Source organism: Lycium ferocissimum, chromosome 8 (assembly GCF_029784015.1).
Source record: "Lycium ferocissimum isolate CSIRO_LF1 chromosome 8, AGI_CSIRO_Lferr_CH_V1, whole genome shotgun sequence".
Lineage (NCBI taxonomy): Eukaryota > Viridiplantae > Streptophyta > Magnoliopsida > Solanales > Solanaceae > Lycium > Lycium ferocissimum.
The window spans coordinates 32,360,118-32,384,007 of record NC_081349.1 but is presented as its reverse complement, the minus strand read 5'-3'; the positions used below and the strand labels follow the sequence as shown (position 1 = coordinate 32,384,007).

General features: G+C 32.1%; 2 protein-coding genes and 1 non-coding gene across 3 annotated transcripts; all 3 read right to left on the bottom strand.

The window, feature by feature from the left end:
- Positions 1-291: 291 nt before the first annotated feature.
- Positions 292-3,672, bottom strand: LOC132068073 (protein HEADING DATE 3A-like). Its single transcript, XM_059461536.1, has 4 exons — positions 3,427-3,672; positions 2,660-2,721; positions 1,371-1,411; positions 292-899 (listed from the first exon to the last, which is right to left on the bottom strand). The coding sequence occupies exons 1-4, from the start codon at positions 3,619-3,621 to the stop codon at positions 676-678; spliced, it is 522 nt and encodes a 173-aa protein (XP_059317519.1). The 5' UTR covers positions 3,622-3,672; the 3' UTR covers positions 292-675.
- A 10,256-nt stretch (positions 3,673-13,928) lies between these two features.
- On the bottom strand, positions 13,929-19,117 carry LOC132066836 (protein FLOWERING LOCUS T-like). The gene is made up of 4 exons (XM_059460037.1): positions 18,859-19,117; positions 17,231-17,292; positions 15,587-15,627; positions 13,929-14,494 (listed from the first exon to the last, which is right to left on the bottom strand). Exons 1-4 carry the CDS (start codon positions 19,051-19,053, stop codon positions 14,271-14,273), a joined length of 522 nt encoding a protein of 173 aa, XP_059316020.1. The 5' UTR covers positions 19,054-19,117; the 3' UTR covers positions 13,929-14,270.
- Positions 19,118-19,901: 784 nt separating this feature from the next.
- On the bottom strand, positions 19,902-20,007 carry LOC132069043 (U6 spliceosomal RNA). Its single transcript, XR_009417611.1, has one exon. It is a non-coding gene; the product is annotated as a U6 spliceosomal RNA (small nuclear RNA).
- Positions 20,008-23,890: the final 3,883 nt, after the last annotated feature.

The window sequence follows — 23,890 nt, the reverse complement described above, 5'->3', positions numbered from 1 at the left end:
ATTTTGTTGCCTAAGTATTAATTTCAAGTACAATAATTTATCAAGTTTTTTTCGTTAGCTTAACACACAAACACACCGGGACACATGTATGCATGCATGTATATATATGTAGATTTTACTTCAAAACCATATCTAATTTTGATAAAATGTCCCTCAGTTTACAAAAAACCTAGTAACCACATATTAATCAAGTAATTATTTAATGAAGGAGACAATGAATGACGCAATGGGCAAGGCTTATTAATATGTGACACAAGAAAATTATTATTGCAAGCCATACAATTATATTACCATATGCTAACCAATATATATTAATCACAACATGAGAGAACCCATTTAGTACTAGACACCAATCATCTATAGGTTTTTACATAAAAGTAGTCACTACTAGAAAAATCAAAATTTTCCACAGATGTTTATTTCCCATCGTCGAAAACAATTCCGACAAGTACAATTCGACGAAAAGTTTGTCGGAAATTCCGATTCTTATAGCTGTGATTAGACTCCTTGTATTGAAATTTCACACATTATTGCTAGCAAAGTGCATATGTATCTTCCTGCAACACTCTTTCGATTTGATGTCGCCCCTGAATCTTGTAACATCACTAAGATTTTGTGACGACATATTGCTAAAAACTTTATTTACTAAAAATATATAAAACTAATAATTAATTTTTATGCGCGACGTCCACCGGTACCACCCTCCCTATGGCAATTGAAGTAAACTGATGCAACAGGCAAACCAAGATTGTAAAGCTCAGCAAAGTCTCTTGTGTTAAAATTCTGACGCCAACCTGGGGCATACACAGTTTCACGACCCAATTGTCGAAATAGCACGAGAACAAACCGATGAATTCCCATTGAAGGTCTTGGACTCTCGTAACATACAACTTCTTTGCCTGTATAAGAATCACATTAGGGATCCAAGAACTTAAAAAATAAGGAAAAATCATTCTGGCCGGTTTTGTGAATTCTTCGGCACCCAACTCCTGATTTGGCATTTATAACAGTCCACGTATCGACATAATCCCAGACCATAAAGAAAATTGCTCCAAACCCATTGATAGTGAGTAGTACTCTCTGGACTGATATAAATACCTAATAAGGAGTTGAGTATCGGAAGATTCACACAACTGTCCAAAATAATTTTAGTGTGAAAAGTGACTTTTCTGTGACAAAATAAAGAATGAGGTAAAAATGTTTATTATTATAATAATATTTTGTAAATGATGTGATTGTGCAGTTATTGTTTACAACGTCATCGCATAGAACGTAACGGGAAATATATGTTTGTGTAATTGACAAACAAATGCAGAATGGATTTTTGTACAAATGAGGTAAGTCATTATCTAAAATATAGGAGGATTTACCAAAGCTTGTATTTGTAGTTGCGGGGATATCTGTGACCAACCTAGAAAATATTATTAAAGCAAGTGTTAGAATAAAATGGGGAGATATATATATATATATTATGATGATGAACAGTTTAAATGAGCATTAAAACATATAAAAACAGCCAAAAAAGTATGAAGAAGAAATTAGTACAATGCCACAATTTTTTTTTCTCATTCAGTGTCTGGTACCTATATTAGGGCCCAGAAATTAATTCGGATTCATGCCACGTAAAATTCATTAAAGGAGAAAGTGCTTCCTGCTAAGATTTTTTTTTTTATATCTAGGACGCGAACCCGAAACCTTTGAGTAAAGTTTTTTTTCATATACCATACTTTGCACTGAGACTGATGTTAGTATATATATTGATTAAACATATGTCTCACTTGCGTTATGAGAGAAATTATAGGGTTTAAAATACACATGTTTTGGTTATATTTTGACTGACATTATGATTTTATGTTAGAACAATTATGGGTTCTTGAAACATATGTCTTGCACATTAATTAGGATTCTTATGCGGTATATTTTGATTACACTTTTTATGACATAAGAGTCATGAAAAATCTAGTTTTTTATTTTTTATTTTTTTATAATAAAATGTAAGTCGTTCTTGTCTTTTTTAGTAGCATTAATTCGTTTTCTTTTAATTTCCTTTGAGTAACATTACTTTTATATCATAATTTTATATACAAGCATGATTATTTCCTTTAATAGGTATCTCAAACTTCCTATGGATTTATTAGTATATATATATATATATATATATCTAAAAATGTATGACATACTTTGATTTTTGACGTAATATTTTATGTTAGGCAGTATATTTTTGAAAATTTCCCTTTTATTAATTTATGTTACTTAGTATTTGCATTAATTGAACACGTACTAGTAATTGTTGCTTTTAAGTGATTCCGAAATTCCTATAAGTTAGCCAACGACAAATGAAGGATTAGATCAATTTCATATAGTACATGAACAACTTTAAACCTTTTCCCGTAAATATATGACAAGGGTACTTGAATTTGCAAGCTCATGAGGATATTTTGATTGAAAAAATCTATACTGATTAGTTATATATCAAGTTGTATTTTCTTATGTCATTAGGAAAAATCAGAGCTAATTCCCACCAATATTAAAAAGAAAAAAAGTAGTTCTTCTCCTCATATTTTGTTCTTGTGATTGGCAAAACAAACCTTCAATCTCATTAAAAAAAAAAAAAAAAAAAAAAAAAAGACCACATGATGAACTAATTAAGGTAGACTACCAGTGTAGATACTCCCTCAAGTTAGGGTTGTTTGGGCTTGGAGCATCAGGATCCACCATCACCTTCATTAAAAAAGCACAAAAAAACTCTAATGTCATCAAAACATTCCACATTAAGAATAATAAAACAAAACTAAACACTAGTGTATCCCTCCATTCCATTTTATGCGGTCATCCAAAGTACTTAGTGGTGGAGTCAGAAATTCTAACAAGAAAATTAAAAAATCCAAACATATCACCCTTGAATTTAAACCCAAACTTCTCTTATGTTAAGGGGATTCAAAACTTTATACATGTAGTATAAAATTGTTTTAACTATATTGGCGCGTGCAATATAACTTTTTCGACAAAGGGGATGATTAATCCATTTCATTGCATGTGGATCGATCTGTCACTACATACCTGCATCAAACATCTTAAATATCGGTGTGAGACTATGAGTTTAGATATATATTCTTAAAGTTTTAAGAATAAAATTTACATATTCAGAAACTATATAAGTGGCAATAGTTGATAATTTAGAACATTTAAAAAACATTTGAAATCGTTGTGATCGGGGAAAAATCTCTTTGCCTCTCCAAATCGTAATAACATCACATAAAATAAGAGAGAGAGAGCAAGTATAAAGTACTATAAGAGAAATAATTAATAATTCAAAACATTTATGGAAGTATGTAAAAATCATCGTGATCGGATAAAAACCTATCTGATTCTCCAAATAGTATTAGTGCTACATAAAATAAGACAGACCAAGCGAGTATGATTTACCAGAGTGTAAAAGTTGCGAAGATCATCCCCTCCAATATGAACCCTAGGTTGCGTAACAACTTGAGAAGGTTTCAACACACATGCATTGTTCACTTCTCTATTATTGTAAACAACTCTAAGATCAACAGACTCTGTGAATGGATCTAAAACCTCTCCTACCACACGACCAAGTATCAATGGATGTACTCTTGACATGATAATATAATGAGATAGTTTATTTTTTTTTCTTCCAAAGTTATTGCAATGATTGATCAAATTGAGGGCTAGCTATGGCTATTTATATGAGTAGTCTGTTGATATTGTGTGGTGCCAAGAATCTAAACCTTTTGATGGCATTCTTCTACTAGTATTCTCATTTGATGGTGATCCTTTGTAAGATAATGAACTCAAGAAGACATGCATCTCAAGTCCAGGTTACAAATGTGTGGGTTGGGCGAAATTTGGGCTGGCCAAGAAGGTCAATAAACGGGTCATGATCCAGCCCGCCAAAACTTGCTTGACCCAAAATGGTCAGATTAAATAAGGGGTCATAACCGATCAGCCAAATATGACCCAACCGCTTCTCTTTTCTCATTTTTCTACAATTATCAGTATAAGTTATGCCAAATTGACATAGTTCTCAATCTCGAAACTTAATTTCGTATGTTTGGATTTGGGTCGCATTTTTACTCAATAGTCTAATATAATGGGTTATTTTGGATCCAACTCATTGGATCAAGTCAACAAATGAGTCATAAACCAACCTGTTTAAAGTTGTAATAACCCGATATTTTTAGCGAAATTTAGAGTTACTTCCTTAATTATAACTTATTAAATTTAACGAGTTTCGTATTAAAATGGGTATTGATTATATCCATATAGCATGTATATATATATATTTAGTATTGAAAGTATTAGCTATGTGATATAATATTAGATGGTAAATCTGTCAAGGGTAAGTTAGTGGGCTAGGCCAACCACTTTAGTACTAGTCACGTTTAAGTGAATATGGAGGCACAGAAAAATCATTGTCTTATTTCTAGTCAAAAAAAAAAAAAAAAAAAAAAAAGAAGAACAAGGGAAGGAGAACCGCATAGGGTTTGCAGTTGCTTCCAAAATATAGCAGTGAAGTGAAAATTCTCCTTGAGTTAAAAGAAAAGCATCAGGTATTTATGTCATTAACTTTTAGGATATAAAAGTTACTATGTTGCAGTGATGTGTTGTCTAGTATGATAGGAATGACAAGAATCTATTGGGAGTAATGATTAAAGGGGTCCACATGATGGTGCTAATATGAAGAATTGTAGAATTAAGCATGAAAAGTTGGTTTCAAAAGTGTAAAAGTAGCTATTCTCTTCTGCATATTTCGTACAATGCTTATTTTTTTGGGTCTTTCTTCTTTCTTCCTTTCTTTATTTTTCTTTCTTTATCTTATAATAATTTTCCTAATAATGCCAAACGGGTATACCCATTATTACTAGCTACACATACATCATTCAAATTATTTATTAAATTTTGCATATAAGAAAAGTTAACGTGAGGATTACAGTGTGCAATTAACTGTATCTTTAATTTAAATATATATATATATATATATATATATATATATATATATATATATATATATATATATATATATATATATATATATATTATGTTTATATACAACTGCTTATTAATGGTATTGAATTACAGTTTCTACCTTTTTAAAAGAATTATGGAATCAAGGTTGAGGATGTTGGGATTTAGTTCTAAACCCAAAATTATAGGATTAGTTTTCCTAGACTAATTTGGACCATTTATTTATGGTATTGAATAGATTGAGGCTATTGGAGATTGTTTGAAGGAAATTTGGCACTTTCGGAGAGGTTGGGTTCCGATTATAAGGCAAGTGAGGCTTAACTCTTAGTTAGTTTACTTTTCATAAAAAAGCATATGGTTTGTGTTGTATGTATGCATTTAAACCATTTAGTTCGTGTGAATGAAAAGCATGATCTAAATTGGATAATTTTCAAGTTTCTAAAGTAATGACCGTATGAGTCCTTTAGCGTAATTTCGCTTAAATAGATACTATTTATATAAATGTAAAGTTTAGAAGTGGTATTGATTGGATTTATGTTCCACTTATCATATCTTCAGAGGGGCATACTTCCACAGGTCCCAAAGAGCCATCATTTTCAGACTTGTGTTTGCTGAAGTTATTCATGCAATTTGGAATGAAAAGAACTTGCGGATATTTGAAAAGAGGTATAGAGATGGAGAGTGTCTTGTTAGAGAAATTGCCTACATAAGTAATGTTAGGTGTCCCTCTGGTTGTCGTCTGTTGCTGCATAGCCTTAACTTTTGAGTAGTTAAAGTTGTATAGATGAGCTAGAGTAGCATTGAGTTTTAGCTGGTATGCTGTAGTAGAGTTGTTGCTAAGCTATGGTTTTGTATTGCTTGCACTGGTGATTAATAAACGAGATTAATTACCAAAAAAATATATGCAATGATAAAATATCAAATAGCAAGCTAATAAAAAGTCTCAGTTAATACTGACAATAAATGATGCAATAACAATAAACAAATAATATAAAGAGGAAAATATAATGAAAAGTTCAGTTTCAAAATACAAAAGGATAAGATCCATTTGAACTTAACATAAAAAAAGGTTTTTGAATCATGATTAAAAAAGTTAAAAGTTTAAATGAAATTATTTCAAGTAACAAGTCAAAAATATGAAAATATAGATAAAAATCTCATGTAATTATCTTGACAATTAAAGCTATATTTCAAATTTATGTTGTAAATAAAAGAGAAAAAATTAATTACAAATTGCACTTCATACTAAAATAATAATTATACAAGATAACAGTAGATTTTATAATAATTATAAAAGAACTTCATCCATCATTATAAGTACTAGAAAAAGAAAGAAGCAAAAATTGGCTTTAATTTGTATCAACAGTCTCGCGCCAGATTAGTGTTTCATATAAATTATTATTTTATATTTATAAAGCATTTCAAATATACTTCTTCCGTTCACTTTTACTTGTCTATTTTTGATTTTGCACGTTCCTCAAGAATTAATAAATGAAGTATATATTTTATCATAATACTCATATTAATTGATGTATAGTCTCAATAGACTTGAAAAATAATAAGAAACTCAGTAATAAATGTTAAGGATAAAATAAGAAAAAAATTATCTCTCTCTTAATATGCTAAAATGGACAAGTAAAAATAAAAATTTATTTTTAATATAATGAACAAGTAAAAGTAAACGGAGAAAGTAACTTACATCATCGGGAAGTCTAAAAATGTATATACAGAAAAATTATGGTTTGGACTGTATATGTAATAATTGTTCGCATAACAGTCCATGACCCCAATTAAAAAACAAATTGTTTTGCGACATGCTTAATAATTAAAAATAAAGGGTCATTTGCACAATTACCCTTCAAAGGCACTGGTATTTAATTTTTTCCCTTTGTCTAATACCATGAGGTTTGGGCAGGGGCGGACCCACGTGTAGTGGTCTTAGTCCTCGAGCACCCATTGACCCGAACACGAACAATATAGTCGTATGTAGAAATTTCTTAAAATCTGATATGTTGTCTCAATAGCGCACACAAGCTAAAAGTTTGGGTGGGTGTTTTGGTTGAGAGCTTGAGTTGAAGGCGCATGGTTGGAGGTTTGCGAGTTTGACTCCAACTGGTTACATATGATTTTTAAGACTTTTTCCCTTCTTTTTCTTCCATACGGATACAACTTGTTCTTTAATTTTTATACTTTATTAATTGGCTTTCCTTTTAGTTTGCTGACTTTTATTTTAACTTGGTTTTAGCTTAAAAATTCTTATTCTTGCTGACTTTTCCTCCTCCTTTTTTTTCCAATATATATTCCTCTTTTTTTTTTTTTTTAAACCTTTTTTGTTCACTTTTTCGTTTATTTTTTAACTTTTTAAAATATTTTTTCGCTTAACATTTTTTATTATTGTGTTCAAATAATTCCACTTATATTCTATGATCAGTAGAAACATTAATGGGAGATCAGCACCCACAAACTTAAAATCTGGGTCCACCTAATATGGGATTCGAAGCCTGGCTCAATAAAAAAAAAATAATCGAAAGGCAGAGTTTCGTACCAAAGTTACTGCCTTGCGAATCCAAAACTCTGTCTTGCAATTTTTTTTTTTTACGTAGCTGGGGTTCGAACCTAAAACCTCGGGTTCGACTCCAGTTGGTTACACATGTTTTTTAAGACTTTTTCCCTTCTTTTTCTTCCATACAAAATACAAGTTGTTCTTTAATTTTTATACTTTATTAATTGGCTTTCCTTTTAGTTGCGGACTTTTACTTTAACTTGGTTTTAGCTTAAAAATTCTTATTCCCGCTGACTTCTCCTCCTTCTTTTTTTTTCCAATATATATTCCTCTTTTTATTTTAACCTTTTTTGGTCACTTTTTCGTTTATTTTTTAACTTTTTAAAATGTTTTTTCGCTTAACATTTTTTATTATTGTGTTCAAATAATTCCACTTATATTCTATGATCAGTAGAAACTTACGTTAATGGGAGATCAACACCTACAAACTTAAAATCTTGGGTCCACCTAGTTTGGGGTTCGAATCCCGGCTCAGTAAAAAAAAATCGCAAGGCAGAGTTTCGTAGCAAAGTTACTGCCTTGCGAATCCAAACCTTTGCCTTGCAATTTTTTTTAATGTAGCTGGGATTCGAACCTAGAACGTCGGGTTCGACTCCATCTGGTTACACATGTTTTTTAAGACTTTTTCCCTTCTTTTTCTCCCGTACAGATACAACTTGTTCTTTAATTTTTATACTTTATTAATTGGCTTTCCTTTTAGTTTGCTGACTTTTACTTTAACTTGGCTTTAGCTTAAAAATTCTTATTCCCGCTGACTTCTCCTCCTCCTTTTTTTTCACTTTTTCGTTTATTTTGTAACTTTTTAAAATGTTTTTTCGCTTAACATTTTTTATTATTGTGTTAAAATAATTCCACTTATATTCTATGATCAGTAGAAACTTACGTTAGTGGGAGATCAGCACCCACAAACTTAAAATCCTAGGTCAGCCTGGTTTGGGGTTCGAACCCGGGCTCAATCAAAAAAAAAATCACAAGGCAAAATTTCATAGCAAAGTTAGGGTTCAAGCCCAAAATCTCGGAATATTAGGCAAAAATTAAAGGCATTTGCCTTTGAAGGCCAATCTGCACAAAAAAAATGAAAATAAATAAAGGCCTAAATAAATTCATTAGAAGGTCTATGAGCCTACGATCTGAAAAGTTTTCTTTTTAAAAAAGTTGTGAAGCCCAAAGCATAAACGGACGTTTGGTGTGTGGGCTGTCAAAAAAATTGTAAGAGCCTGTTTGGATGGGCTTACGCTTATAAAAACATTTGCGAAATAAAATTTAAAAAAAAAAAATAAGTTGGGGTAATCTAACTTATTTTTTTTGGCTTATAAATTTGTTTTCAAACATAAGCTACTTTAAATAAACTAAGTCAAATGGACTAATTATTTTTTTTTGAGCTTATTTTAAGACAAATGACTTTAAAATTTAGTAAAAAAACAAACAAAAAAATTTGAAAAGAACATAAATTTATAAGTCAATCTTATAAGCAACTCTAAGTCGCAGAACAACCTTTTTGGTTTGTCCCATTTTTAATATGCCCTTTCGGTTGATTTCCTAGAAAAAATTGCCCTTTAGGCTATGGGCTATTTGTCCCATTTTTAATATGCCCTTTCGGTTAATTTCCTAGAAAAAATTGCCCTTTAGGCTATGGGCTATTTGTCCCATTTTTAATATGCCCTTTCGGTTAATTTCCTAGAAAAAATTGCCCTTTAGGCTATGGGCTATAAAACTTTATGCTCTTTATAGCTTTTGTACGGTAACTTTTTTGTTTGAAAAATGTATGGTAACTTTTTTTTTTGAAAAATGTATGGTAACTATACGTTCAAAACAAAAGAGAAGAATCGTCAGTGCCACCCATAATTATTCTTTTTTTTAGCTTTGTTATAATGTAAAATTTCGAGGCAAATTTTTTAGAAATTGTCCGCTTTGGAGCCTCGGCCCCTCACGGTTTTAAAAACGCGTCTACAAGGGAGAGGTATTCAAGCACTTATAAAGCACTCTTCGTTCTCCCAAGATGTGGATACTCTTAACGATGTGGATTTGTCTAAGGCAAGTATTACACTCACCCCCCCTCGGGACTCGGGCTCCTCGCCAGGTTTACGCACCGGGGTTTGCCCCGGCCGACCGGCTCGCTACAGCTGAACCGATCCAGCACGCTGCTTAGAATGTCGCTTTGGAGCCTCGCCCCGGTTTTAAAACATGTCTACAGGGAGAGGTATCCAAGACTTATAAAGCACTCTTCGTTCTCTCCCTAACCGAGTGGATTCGCTTCGAACACGTGGGATTTGCTAGCGGCAGTATTACATGTAATGGGAAGAGAACGAAGAAGTCTTTATAAGTGCTGGATACCTACTTCAGTAGGCGCTTTAAAACCGCGAGGTCGAGGTCAAAGCGACATTTCTCAAGCGTGGCTGGCTCGGGATTGCGATGTGCTATCAGCCGATGCGGCCGGCAAACCCTCCGGCCGAGGACGCCGAGTCCCGGGGGGGGAGTGTAATACTGATTAGGCAAATCCCACACGTTGGTTCGTGCGAATCCCACATGTCCGTTGGGGAGAGAACGAAGAGTGCTTTATAAGTGCTTGATACCTCTCCCTTGTAGACGCGTTTTAAACCGTGAGAGGCCGAGGCTCCAAAGCGGACAATTTCTACAAGCGTTACATAAAATCAAAATATATATATATATATATATATATATATATATATATATATATATATATATATATATATATAATGACAAAGATTGCTTAAGCTTACCAATTAACAATAAGAACGATGTCATCAATATATTCTGAACCAGTAGGGGCCGAAGAGTAGTCAGTTGACCACCCTTTGTCGGAAAATTATTACTGTATATATAGGTCAAATATTACGTTTTATACATATGTATTGAATTTTCTTAACGAAATACCTGATTTCACCGCCTACATGAGGCATGTTATCTAACGAAAATGTTTGTGTCTTTTCAATAATGAACACAATGAATTTTGAATCACTTAAAATAAAGCCAACCAAACCTTCACCGAAAATTGAGTTAATATTATCACAATTACTCGCACTTCCCAATTTATGTGACACATTTTTCTTGTTTGTCTTAAAATAAAATGAAAACTCGTATTTTGGTGTCATGTGATGGTCCAATACTATATTCAAAGTTGTATTGGGGAATCCTATTCAATTAGGAAGAGTTTATGTAACTATTTTGAGCTATATATAGCTAAGATCCATGACTAGATGGGTTAATTCTTGACTTGCATATGTAAGTGTAAGTGTTACGATCTGCTTTTACACTCGCGTATAAAAGCGTACCAATAACTTGGCTCTTTGTTTGAACACAAAGTTGCCATCTAATTTTTATGGAATTAGGAAACCGTTTTGAAAAGGTGTTTTGACGAAAACCTTTAATTTAGTACCAAAGAAAGGGTAAGGGTCATGGTGATTTTCCGAGGAAGGTATTAAGGACCTCGGGAAATCCGCAAATGCGGTTACCGGTTGATTTAAACATTTTTGGCTAAAAGGTGTAACTTCATTAAAAAAAATGGGAGAGTTTAAAGAAGAACTTCATTAATTTAAATAACATTTTTTAGAAATAGTCGGGATAGAAATGATGAAAGATTACTTGATATTTAGCCGTTTATATCATTTCCACTTTGTGAAATAATTCAAACGTTAAATATTTCAAGTAATTCAGACTTGACTTATATTTATCCGGGTTTCGATTCTGAGTAAATTCAACATCTGAACTAGATAAATACAATTATTTAGGCCTTTGTTTAATAACTTAAAACAAAGACATAGAAGATCTTTAAATCTTTAGAAAATCTTTAAGTTAGACTAAGATCTGAAAATTACTACTCCTGAAGAGAACGTTATATTTCCTTTACTGGTTCTACTTTGTCCCAAAAAAAAAAAAAAAAAAGAGCTGCTAGCTTTCTTCTAAAATTGAAATTTTCATGTTAGGTATAAAAACGCCAATTCAAACAAACTGAAGAACTTTAATTATCTAAATAATCTGTTTAACAAACTCAAGAAAAAACAATGGTCAATTTGAATCCGTTAGAGGAAAGTAACTTCATTAAAGTCGATTAAAGAAAAGCAGTAACATAAAAATAGGGAGTCAATATCCATATGTCTGCTGGGATATTCATCTAGGCTTATAAAAAATGTTAGCACAAAAATGTACACAAAGATAAACTTTCCCAAAGACAGCATTTGTTTAAGAATTGAGCTTCTTTATCCTGAGCTAATAGTCCTTGTCCTTACTATATATTATTCATTTCCCGATCTGCTCCTGTTGCATCTTTTATTTAGGCTCATCAAGGCCCAAGTATTTCATTTCACTGATGCTGATGCTACTGCTGCATCTTTTATTTTGCAATCCAATGGACTCCGAGGGTGTAGTCACATGCACATAAAAATATAGAGAAAGGGGTTGGTAAACGTAAAGGAAAGATAAGGCTAAGTTAAATATAGAACACTTAAACACAAATAGATCGGGTAAAAAATCTAAAGAACTGATTGAAAGCGAGTACTTAAAACTTAAACATAATCAAAAGGCGTTTTTGGACAAGGAATGAAAAAGGGAACTGTTTCAGGATTTCCACATATATTATGAATGCTTAATAAGATTACTTTATCAATACTCAGAAACATCACGATATACACTTAAACTTGTCGCTTTAAAACGAAACTGAATTTTTTTTTTTTTTTTTAAAAAGGAGGGGGAGGGGGGCGCGGAGATACTGATTTTATCCAAATAGGAAGGTTAGCCAATGCAAAATAAAAAATTAACAAGATTCAAAGTTTGTACCAAAACCACGGATTCACTTAATATTATTAGCCTTAAGTCAACCAAGTACACACACAAAAAAAAAAAAAAAAAATAACGTCAAAAGGAAAAACGATGAGTTAGTAATCAAAAATCCAACAAGGTTTCATAGTAAGAGACAAGTTTATATTACTAAACATGTTTCATCATAAACAAGTAAAGAGTTAGAATTTTTTTTATGCTTTACCATCAGAGAAAACCGTAACGGAACATGTCAAATACTACTTTTTGCATTTGACTAAAACATACGCATGTTTAATGTGCAATTGGACCGGGTCGGGGGTTAATTGAGAAGTATCCCAATTTGCATTTCAATTGCAACCAATATGTTAATGGAATAGGCAAATTAAATTCAGATGCTTTTGATATCAAACCAAACTTTTAATATTAGATCAATTTAAGATAAATTGAGATGAATTAATTAACTAAGTTTTTGACTTTGATGAGGTAAATTTTTTATTTGCAAAAGCGGACTAATTGTAGTAATTAAATCGTGAATGACTTTAAATTAATAATTTAAAATACATGCTTAATTAAATAATTTTTTTGGGGGATAATATGATTTTCAAATTGACGAATATATTTTATACTTAAGAAATTAATATGTAAATATACATATAATATTATTTAGGGTATTTTGCCAAATGAACTGGTAAAAAAACACCAAACCATTAGGAACATATATTTGGCTTTGCAAACGATTATTTTACTTTATTTAAAATTCAAGAAGCTCGATTAATTAATTAAACATATGGAGGACCAAAATTCGGTGTCAACAATAAGTATTTAAATTTTACAATTTTCCTGTCTTGATTATTATTTTTTTAGACTCTGAATTTGTTGTTTACAGTGAGTATTATGCTTTTTTTTTTCCTTTCATGGTTTCCTACTGTTTGATTTTGTTTGTTTGTATTTTGCTTAATATTTCGATGATCTGTCATCGGAAATGTCTTATAATAAAGACCTTAATGTCTCATTTCTATCTATTGTCTAGAACTCTCATGTTTTAGTTAATTGAATTTGCTGCCTAGGTATTTCAATACAATAATTTCTCGAGCTTCATTCGCCAGCTTAACACACAAATAAGTGTTTTTCAGTATAAACCTATATTTAATTTTGGTATCCTAGCTTGTCTAGATTATGAGTATTTTCTATATGCATGTGTTAGCTTTTGTTTTTGATTAATTAGTTAAGGTTTCTAAATAACTTAATTGAATTTGAGTGATATATTGTTGATTCCATAATGGTAAAGAATTTTGTGGGAATTAGCTACATAATTCGTTACTAATATGTCACTAAGCATCCCGCAACAAACTCTAATTTTTTTTTTTTTTTATTTTTTTTATTTTTATAGTTCTAGCAAAGGAGTTTTGCTATTTAGCGACAAAAAGTGTCTATCACTAATTTCTGTTTTTTAGTACAAAACCTCATTTTACGGAATACCTAGTAATCACAAATTAATCAAGTTATTTAATGAAGGAAGGAGACAATGAATGAAGCAATTAGCAAACCTTCTTAGTATATATGTGACACAAAAAAGTTATTACTGCAAGCCATACAATTGTCATATGCTAACCTATAATATTAATCATAACATGAGAGAAACCCCTTTAGTACTAGATATCAAGCATCTAGGTTTCTACCTAAAAATAGTCACTACTAGAAAAATAAGTATTTCTGACGGACGTTTCTGGCGAAAATATGAAATTTCCAATGAAGTACAATTCGACGGAAAGACCTTCAGAACTTTTAATTTTTCTAGCAGTGTTTAGACTCCCTGTATTGAAATTTCTGCAAACACTCTTTTGATTTGATGTCGCCCCTAAATCCTATAATTTGACTAAGATTTCGTGACGACATATTAAAAGAACTTTATTTGTGTACCATAAATATATCATTAAGTTAATTTTTATGCTCGGCGGCCACCAGTACCACTCTCCCTATGGCAATTGAAGTAAATTGATGCAACAGGCAAACCAAGATTGTAAAGCTCAGCAAAGTCTCTTGTGTTGAAATTCTGACGCCAACCTGGGGCATACACAGTTTCACGTCCCAATTGTCGAAACAGCACGAAAACAAATCGATGAATTCCCATTGAAGGTGTTGGACTCTCGTAGCATACAACTTCAGTACCTGGGGTGAAGTAAACAATAGATTAATTAACGACTACATAAATTATATCTACAAAGATTTAACATATCCAAACCCGTTGACAACTAAGGGTATGTTTGGTATGAAGGAAATGTTTTCCAGGGAAAAATCGTAGAAAATGTTTGTTAGGAAAATAAGCAGTTATCTTACTTATTTTCTGATGTTTGGTCTTAAACAAAAAAGATTGTCTCAAGACCATTTATATTAAATTTGAGCAAACACTATAGGGGTGGAGGTGGATTGGGTGCGGGTGGAGAGTGATGAAGGGTGGGGATTGGGAGGTCAAAGGTGCTGGGGTGGCAGTGGGGGTGGGGGTAGAGGAGACAGTAAGCATGAAATATCAGTTATGAAATTTGTTTCCCCTACTTTCACGTAGTTTAAAAGTCATTTTCCTGATTTTTAAGAAATTTATTTTTTCTAGATAAAATAATTTTTGTAACATTTGACCAACCAAACATGAAAAAAAATTAAATTAAATTTCCTAACACACCCTAATGTAATATTCTTAAGAGTTAGATGAGGGCACACAATATGGCAAAATCGTTTTGGTCAGGTCGGGTTTTATATATTTTTTTAGTGAGGGATTAATTAAGTGCATGTAGATTGATATAAATACCAAGTCAAGAGTTGGGTGTTGGAAACTTCACTGAACTGTCCGAAATGATTTTGTTGGTGTGAAATGACTTTAGAAAATGACTTTTCTGTGACAAAATAAAAAAGTATGACTTTACTACGTACATAATTTTCTTCACTGAACTGCCCGAAATGATTTTTTGGTGTGAAATGACTTTAGAAAATGTCCATTTGACAATGAATTTTCTCAATGAATATATAAGTGTAAAACTTTAACCTATTATAGCATATTACTTGCCATATTTATTACGTTATTGACTAATGCTTATCATTTTATTTATACGTAATTATCTGATCTTATTTTGCATGTATATCTTTTTTATAGCGTCAATGTATGGAACTTAACGCTATCTTAAAATGTTCGAGTAAATGATAAAGTAATGCAGAATGGACTTTAGTACAAATGAAGTAAGGCATGATCTATACTATGGGAAAATTTACCAAAGCTTGTATCTGTAGTTGCTGGGATGTCTGTGACCAGCCTAAACAAATTTATTAAAGCAAGTGTTAGAATAAATATATAATAATGGTGAACTATTTTAAATAAGCATTAGAACGTATACAAAGACTTCCAAAGTCATGAAACTGAACAATATATGTTACAGCAACAAACTTTTTTTTTTTCCCCATCCGGTATTTGGTATCGTATTCAGGCCCGACTTATTATGATTCGCTAGCATGAGGCTCATTAAAAGGGGAAGCACTCTCCACCAGATTTTTGTTTCATATTCAGGACTCGGAAACAATGCTTCTGATTAAGTGTGGAGAGATTCTATCTATCCCGTTACAACTCTTGAAAAAGAAAATACAATGCGACTAGCTAAAGCAAACCCTTGAAAAAGAAAGTACAATGCGACTAGCTAAAGCAACCAGATGCATCTAGCTAGTTAGTATTTGATTAAACATGCCTCACTTGCGTTATGAGAGAAATTGGGGTTCCAATACAGATGTTTTCGACACATTTTAAGTGACATTATGATTTTACGTTAGAGCAATTATTATTTCTCTTAAAACAAATATATGTCTTGCGCATTAATTAGGTTTCTTATGTTGTACGCTTTTACACTTTTCGTGACATAAGAGTTTCATGTAAACTGCTAGTGTTTCATATAAAATGTAAGTTGTTCTCGTTTAAGTAGCATGAGTTGGTGTTCTTTTAATTACTCTTGAGTAAACAATATATAATAGAATATATAAAAACGCGATCATTTCTTTCGGGGAAAAGGGTCAAAAATGCCCCTCTATTATAAATTTGGATAAAAAATACCCCTCCCGTCATTAAATTTTTTAAATATACCCCTGTCTTAACAGAAATTCCCAACATAACCCGAGTTCATTTTTAAACCAGCTCCATTTAAACCCGACCCAACTAAATAAAAAATCCATATGAGTTACCCGCTCCTGTGCCTAGTGGCTCCAGATGTAGTACTCGGGAACAAGTTAGTCGCATATGGGCTTTTTATGTAGTTGGTTCGGGTTTAAATGGAGCAGGTTTAAAAAGTTATATTGGGGATTTCCGCTAAGATATGGGTATATTTGACAACTTTAATGACGGAAGGTGTATTTTTTACCCAAATTTGTAATGGAGTATATTTTTAGCCCTTTTCCCAAAATAGAGGGGCATTTTTGACCCTTTTCCCTTTCTTTTAATAGGTATATACCTCTAGCTTCATATGACTAATAATGTATGTCATTAATTCTTTGATTTCTATACGTACTTGTAACTTGATTTTTGAGTGCATCAAAATTTTCTACAAGTTATCCACATAGTCCAAGATAAGTTACACATAATAAGTCAATATTATGTTCATTCCTCCACCCTTAATCAGAGGTCTTGGGTTTGAGTTTTGAATATAAGAGTAAATCCTGGTAGAGATCGCCTTTCTCATTAATAGACCTTACGCAGCGCAAATCTGAATTAATTGAGACCCAAATGTGGATACCAAATACCGAATGAAGAGCCAAAAAAAAAAATCAGTGTATTTAAAAAAAAAAAAAAAAAAGGGGGGGGGGGGGGGGGGGGGGGGGCAATCTCCTGAAAGGATAAAAAAAGAAGAAGACCATATGATGAACTAGTTGACTAACCAGTGCAGATACTCCCTCAAGTTAGGGTTGCTTGGGCTTGGAGCATCAGGATCCACCATAATCTTCATAAAACAGAGCACAAAAAAAAAAAAAAAAAAATATCTCAGATGTCATCAAAACATTAAGAAAATTAAACATTATTTTATATGTATACTCCCTCCGATCCATTTTATGTGGTGGTCGTCCAAAGTATGAACATTCACTGATGGAGTCAAATTATTGGGTCTTTTAAAAATGAGTTTGAGTTAATGGGTTGGATTGTGAATGGATTTGGGTCTAATCACGTGTGGACCAATAAAAACAATGTCATATATTTAATTAAAAATTTAGTATATTCCACATCAGCTTCCATTAAAAGGAGGGATAATTTTAAACCTTAATTTAAGGTTAAGGACATTTTTGAGTCATTTCTAATACGTTAAGGCATTTTTAACCCTTTTCCGAAGATTCTAATAAGAAAATTCAAAAACATCCAAAAATATCACCAGAAATTTGAATCCAATACTTCTTACATGTCAAAGGCATCCAAAAATGTATCTTTATTTATAATATAATTTATTTTTACCCTATTTGAACAGTATAATTTTTCGACAAAGAGGATTCAATTACAATAATTGCATGTGAACACGATGGACGTCACATTTCTTAACTTTCGGTGTGAATTTAGACATAAATTCTTAAAGTTTTACGAATAAACTTTTCATATTCAGAAACTACATAAAAAATTACTATAAGCAACAACAATTAATAATTCAATACATTTAAAAGAGTACTTGACATAATCATGACCAAAGAAAAACCTCTTCAATTCTCCAAATATGTCCCTTCGGGGACATTCGATAAAAAAAAATTCTCCAAATATGAATAGTGTAACATAAAATAAAGGGAAAAGGGTCAAAACTACCCCTCTACTTTGGGAAAAGGGCTAAAAATATCCTCTATTATAAATTTGGGTCAAAAATACCCCTCCCATCATTAATGTTTTCAAATATACCTCTGTCTTAATGGAAATTTCCAACATAATCCGATTTCATTTTTAAAATCACTCCTTTTAAATCCGATCCAACAAAATAAAAAATCGATATGGGTTACCTGCTCCTGTGCCTAATGGATCTAGATGTAGGACTCGGGAACAAGTTGGTCGCATATGATTTTTTTATGTAGTTGGGTCGGATTTAAATGGAACGGATTTAAAAATGAAATCGGATTATGTTGGGAATTTCTGTTAAGACAGGGGTGCATTTAAAATTTTTAATGACGAGAGGGGTATTTTTTACCCAAATTTGTAATAGAGAATATTTTTAGCCCTTTTCCCAAAGTAGAGGGACATTTTTTACCCTTTTCCCTAAAATAAAATAGAGAGAGAGAGAGAGATAGAGATAGAGAGAGAGAGAGAGAGAGAGAGAGAGAGAGAGTACAAAAAGTACTATAAGTGACAATAACTATAATTCAAAACATTCAAAAACGTTTTTGAACAGCGATCGTAATCGTAGAAAATTAAACCTCTTTAACTCTCCAGATAGTAATAGTGATACTATAAGCTATGATAGTCAATAAGTCAAAACGTTAAACGTCTTCAACTCTCCAAAATAGTAATAGTGTCACATAAAATAAAACAAAGTGAATACCAGAGTGTAAAAGTGGCGAAGATCATCCCCTCCAATTTGAACCCTAGGTTGCATAACAACTTGAGAAGGTTTCAACGCACATGCATTGGTCACTTCTCTATTATTATAAACCACTCTAAGATCAACAGACCTTGTGAATGGATCTAAAACATCTCCTATCACACGACCAACTATCAATGGATCTACTCTTGACATGATAATATAAATATATATTTTGCTATACTGAGAAATTTTAGTTTTTCTTTTCTTTCAATGTTATTGAAATGATTGATCAAAAGGAGGAGCTAGCTATATGGCTATTATATGAGTAGTACTGTTGATATTGTGTGGTGTCTATGTATGCTAAGTGTTTTTGTACCATCCCAAGAATCTAAACCCTTTTATGGTATTCTTCTACAAGAAAACTCTATTCTTAGTTGATGCTGATCTCTGTATATGACAATGAACTCAAGAAGACCTGTATCTCAGGTAGAGGTGGCAACTGGCAAGTGTGCTAAACATAGCGCCCACTCGCCACTTTTCGGCCTTGTTTTTGAAAAAATAGCTACTGTCATAAAATTTAAAATTTCACGAGTGAAACTCTAGAACAATCACGTGTGAAAGTTTGGAATACTTCAACGTGACTGTTTATCAATTGCATGGACTAAAAATTGGCTATTTTTGAAAATTACCCGACAAATGTATGGGTGAGTCAAATTTAAGCCGGCTAAGAAGGTCGATAAACAGGTCATGATCCAGCTCAGTAGAACTTGCTTGAGTCAAAATGATCAAATAAAATAAGTGTCATAACCAATCCGCCCAACATGGTCCAATATCCTCTTTTTTAAAATTTTATTTTATAATTTGAAATAGAAAATGTGAAAAGTCATGTATTGTTCCTAAATTATCAGCTTAAGTCATGTATTTTTCTTAAATTATTAGCTTAAGTTCTGCCAGATTGACTTAATTCTCCATCTCGAAATTTGATTTTATATGTTTGGATTTGAGTTGCACTTTGTTTGTCGGGTTATATTATTTTGACATGCTTTGATTTTATTTTATTTTTAAATTTGGATCATTTCTCTATTTGTTTGTGTTAATCTTGCGTACGCGACATGTTAATCTTCTATATATCGTACCAATTTTATGGATGTCTCAGAGAGGATGAAGTGTTTTGATTCAATAGTTTGATGGGCCAATTTGGGCCCAATTCATTGGATCAAGTCAACAAACGAGTCATAATCCAACCAGTTCAAACAATAAGATTTAGCGGGTTGTTAAAAAATGGGTGATTTTGTTACCAATGATGTATGGAATACAGATACATATGTAAAGGGTGATTGTGTAGAATATAAATACAAAAGTTTATGCTCTTTTCTGCTTTTGTATGGTACTATATGTTTGAAACAAAAAAAGCAACAATCGTCAGTCAAGAGTAAATTAAAATTTAAAATAGCAAGCTGTACGTTTCCTTTCCCTTTCCTTTGAATTTATCAATCCAATCCATTATTATTCCTTATTTTTTTGTTTGCTTTGTAATAATACTGCAAGATTGACAGCAATGCTTCAGCTTACAAATTAATCAATAATAAAGATGTCATCAATTTAATCCACAATAGGAGGGGCGGCGCTATGTCGGAAGGGCGGTCAGCTAAATACCCTTTGCCCGAATATTATCACCGTATATATAGGTCAAATGTTACCCCCTTAGCGAAATTCTTGATTTCGCCAGTACTAGGAGGCATGAAGCCTTGGGTTATAATTACTCCTTTGTCTGAATTGATGTGACATATTTTCCTGTACCGTTCCCAAAAGATAACCTCTCTATTATTTTGAAAATTATTGAATTTAATCATTTCAATTCTACATAGGACTTATCAAGATTCTTACCACAAATCATTTAAATTAAAAAGACACGGAGAACTCTATTCTCCGCTCATATAAAAGGATAATATTGATAATTTGCATATATTTGACTTACCTATGGAAGTCTTTCTTTTTTATTTTTTCAAATCAAGAAAAGGTAGAAAATGGAAAAGATCACTTCCATGAATCCAGCAAATTGACATATATATAGTCATCCTTTTAATCTTCTTTAAGAAAAAAATATGTTAACAATTTTATTTCTATGCATTATAAGAATCTTTCAACGTATCTTATGATTTATTTTTTTTAAGTTACGCGTAAAAAATTTAGAAGTTTTGGGAGCAGAGATTCAACAATTTGTGTTATAGTTTATCTATTTGTTTCAAGTGATGTAATCTTATTCTTATTATTTTTGAAAGAAACATGTTGATAATCATTTTTTAAACCGCTAATCAAACCTAAACTAACATTAACAATCATAATCCTAAATTAAAACGTGAAAATCTTGAAACTTCGCATATATGCATAACTTGAAATACAAGGATTGCATAAAATATTCCTAGAAACAATATTAACACGGTTCATACTTCAAAAATTACTTACAAAATTTGAAATATGCAATTCAAACGCTAGGTATTTATTATAAATCAAGTTAAAAAAGTAATTTTGATAGAATGAATCTTGCCCACGTTTCTTTGTCTATTTAAGACACTTGAAAGCTGATATGTGGAATATTTACTAAAAAAGCTTTAGACAGATACTTTCACATAAAAGTTTAAGGGGGGCCAATGTTTTTTTATGAGTCATTTGAAAAGGCTGCAAATGTAGCGTGTAGCATAGAAATTCTAGTGTGGGCCCATCTTTCAACAAAGTAACTTATGCACTTTGTTATCCAATAAAGCAAAATTACACATATATAAAAGGGCAATTCGCAGAATTGCCCTTTTTTTGGGGTGGTCTTTAAATTTTGCCCCTCATATTTGAAATGTTTAAATTTTTCCTTCGGCTTAACACCCATGTGCTCTCAGTGTTCGAACCCACGCGCAAAAAAATTTTAAAAAAAAATCGCAAGGCATTAAATTTCGCTATGCCGCTAACGGCGATACACTCTCGGAAGGAATTACCAAAGTTATGCGGATCCAAGATACTTACGCCTTGTGGGCAGATTGGCATAAGTATGTGGTCCCGATAACTTTGATAATTCCTTCACAAAGTTATGCCGGATCCCATAAAAGTTTGTCCATTAAAAGTATGTCCCCATCGGCATAACTTCATGTGAATGAATTATCAAAGTTATGTCGGGTCCTAACAAATAAATATTTGAGTGATAAGTCATAGCATGTTTTGTTACCGTTTATCCCGTAAAAGTGGTTCAAAATATTCATCATTCTTGTGGAAGCTTGGTAGGTGTATCACGCGGGACCTAAAGTTTCGACATGTGGATAGATTCGGTGTCAATCGACCATCTATAACTAGCTTACTTACACCAAAATAATTATTGTCTTTGGCTTTATCTAAGATTTACTTCTGACAAGAATAAACATGCTCTTGTGCCGGGTGGAAATAAACAGACAGCCGGTGCAAATGCAATTCATGATGAGGTTGTCAATCGTGCGTACGTGTTAATATTGTTAAGTTTGGATTCTCGTTTATTTTAATTAGGATGGGTACGTAGTTAAAAATTATGTGAAGAATGACTTTTTCTTGAATACTTATGCCTTATGGGCGACTTGGCATAAGTATCAAGATGGTCCGGTGATAACTTTGATAATTCCTTCAAAGTTATGCCGGTGGGGCATACTTTAACGGGCAAATTTATGGGACCCTGTGCATAACTTTGCGAAGGAATTATCAAAGTTACGGACCCGACATACTTACGCTAAGTCCGCCCACAAGATAAGATGCTTTCGGCCCAACTGATAACTTTGTAATTCCTTAACAAAAGTATGGTCCAAGATAGCGAAATTTAAACTCGCCTTTGCGAATTTTTTTTTAAAATTTTAATCGCGCGTGGGTTCGAATCGAAACCTACGGTGTAGCAAGGGCAAATTTTAAAGATTTCAAATATGAGGGGCAAAATTTAAAGACCACCCCAAAAGAAGGGCACTCCGCGCAAAAAAATGTATATAAAACCTAAATACAATGTCTTTTAAGCACCAAAAATAAGAAATGTCAAAATTGCCCCTCTGTGTAAGTGTATATTTATCCTATATGTAAACTCATGTTTCTATATATTTATAGTTATAATAATAAAATCATAGTGAGAAAATGCAAAAAGGGAAGTCAATGACCTTTGACTTTGCTTGACCTATTTTTTTTTCTTTTCTTTCTTTAAGTTGCTTCCTAAGTTCCTAGGTTGGAGATTTGATAATATATTAAGTTATATATATTAATCATGTAAAAATTATATAATAAATCTTTATGATACTTGTCGATTTACTAAAAAAAAAATTAGCGACAGACAATTTGTCGCCGAATAGCAAAAATTCTATAATTTTATTTAATAACGGATTAGCGACAAGTTATCAAACTCTACTCCAGTGGAGGATCTCTCCATTTCTCGCAGTTGGGTCTTCAATTTAATACACGTGTCCTCGTAGTAAATAAATGGTCCGATTAGTCATGACTTAATCAAAACAACATAGTACTATTACGAATGACTGCACTGTTTAAAAATCTTAAGACAATCAATTTCCTTTTGACTTTATATGCATTTTTTTGTGCGGATTGCCTCTTCTTTAGGGGCATTTTTAAATTTTCGCCTCTCATATTCATGCTAGCTTTAAATTACGCCTTTATATTGTTGATTTTTAATTTTGCCCTTCACATTGCAACTTTGAGCTGCTGCGTTGCAAATCACGGCAGCCCAGTCAACTCCTCTCAAAGATAAATTAAAAAAAAAAATTACAAGGCAAGGTTCTTCCGTTCATATAGATGGATTCTAAGATACTTTAAAGGCAATTACCAATTTATGTTTGACTGCAGATACCTGTCTTTTACGTATGCATTTCATATAAGTATGTTCGTCCTAAGATAACTTGCATCCTTCACAAGTTTAGCGCCTGGTATACTTTTAATGGGGAAACTTTTATGGATTTAAGATAAATCTTAAAAAATTATCAAAAATTTTAAACCCGATACTTAGCAAGTCCATTTAAGGCAAGATGTCCCCTAATTTTAAATTTCT

Coding starts and splice junctions, on each gene's coding strand:
- LOC132068073 (XM_059461536.1), bottom strand. CDS start 3,621: ATGTCAAGAGTACATCCATTGATACTTGGTCGTGTGGTAGGAGAGGTT. Junction 2,722..3,426: donor TTCGCAACTTTTACACTCTG/GTAAATCATACT, acceptor TTTTTAATGAAG/GTGATGGTGGATCCTGATGC. Junction 900..1,370: donor AACTACAAATACAAGCTTTG/GTAAATCCTCCT, acceptor ATTCTTATACAG/GCAAAGAAGTTGTATGTTAC.
- LOC132066836 (XM_059460037.1), bottom strand. CDS start 19,053: ATGTCAAGAGTAGATCCATTGATAGTTGGTCGTGTGATAGGAGATGTT. Junction 17,293..18,858: donor TTCGCCACTTTTACACTCTG/GTATTCACTTTG, acceptor TGTTTTATGAAG/ATTATGGTGGATCCTGATGC. Junction 14,495..15,586: donor AACTACAGATACAAGCTTTG/GTAAATTTTCCC, acceptor ACTTCACCCCAG/GTACTGAAGTTGTATGCTAC.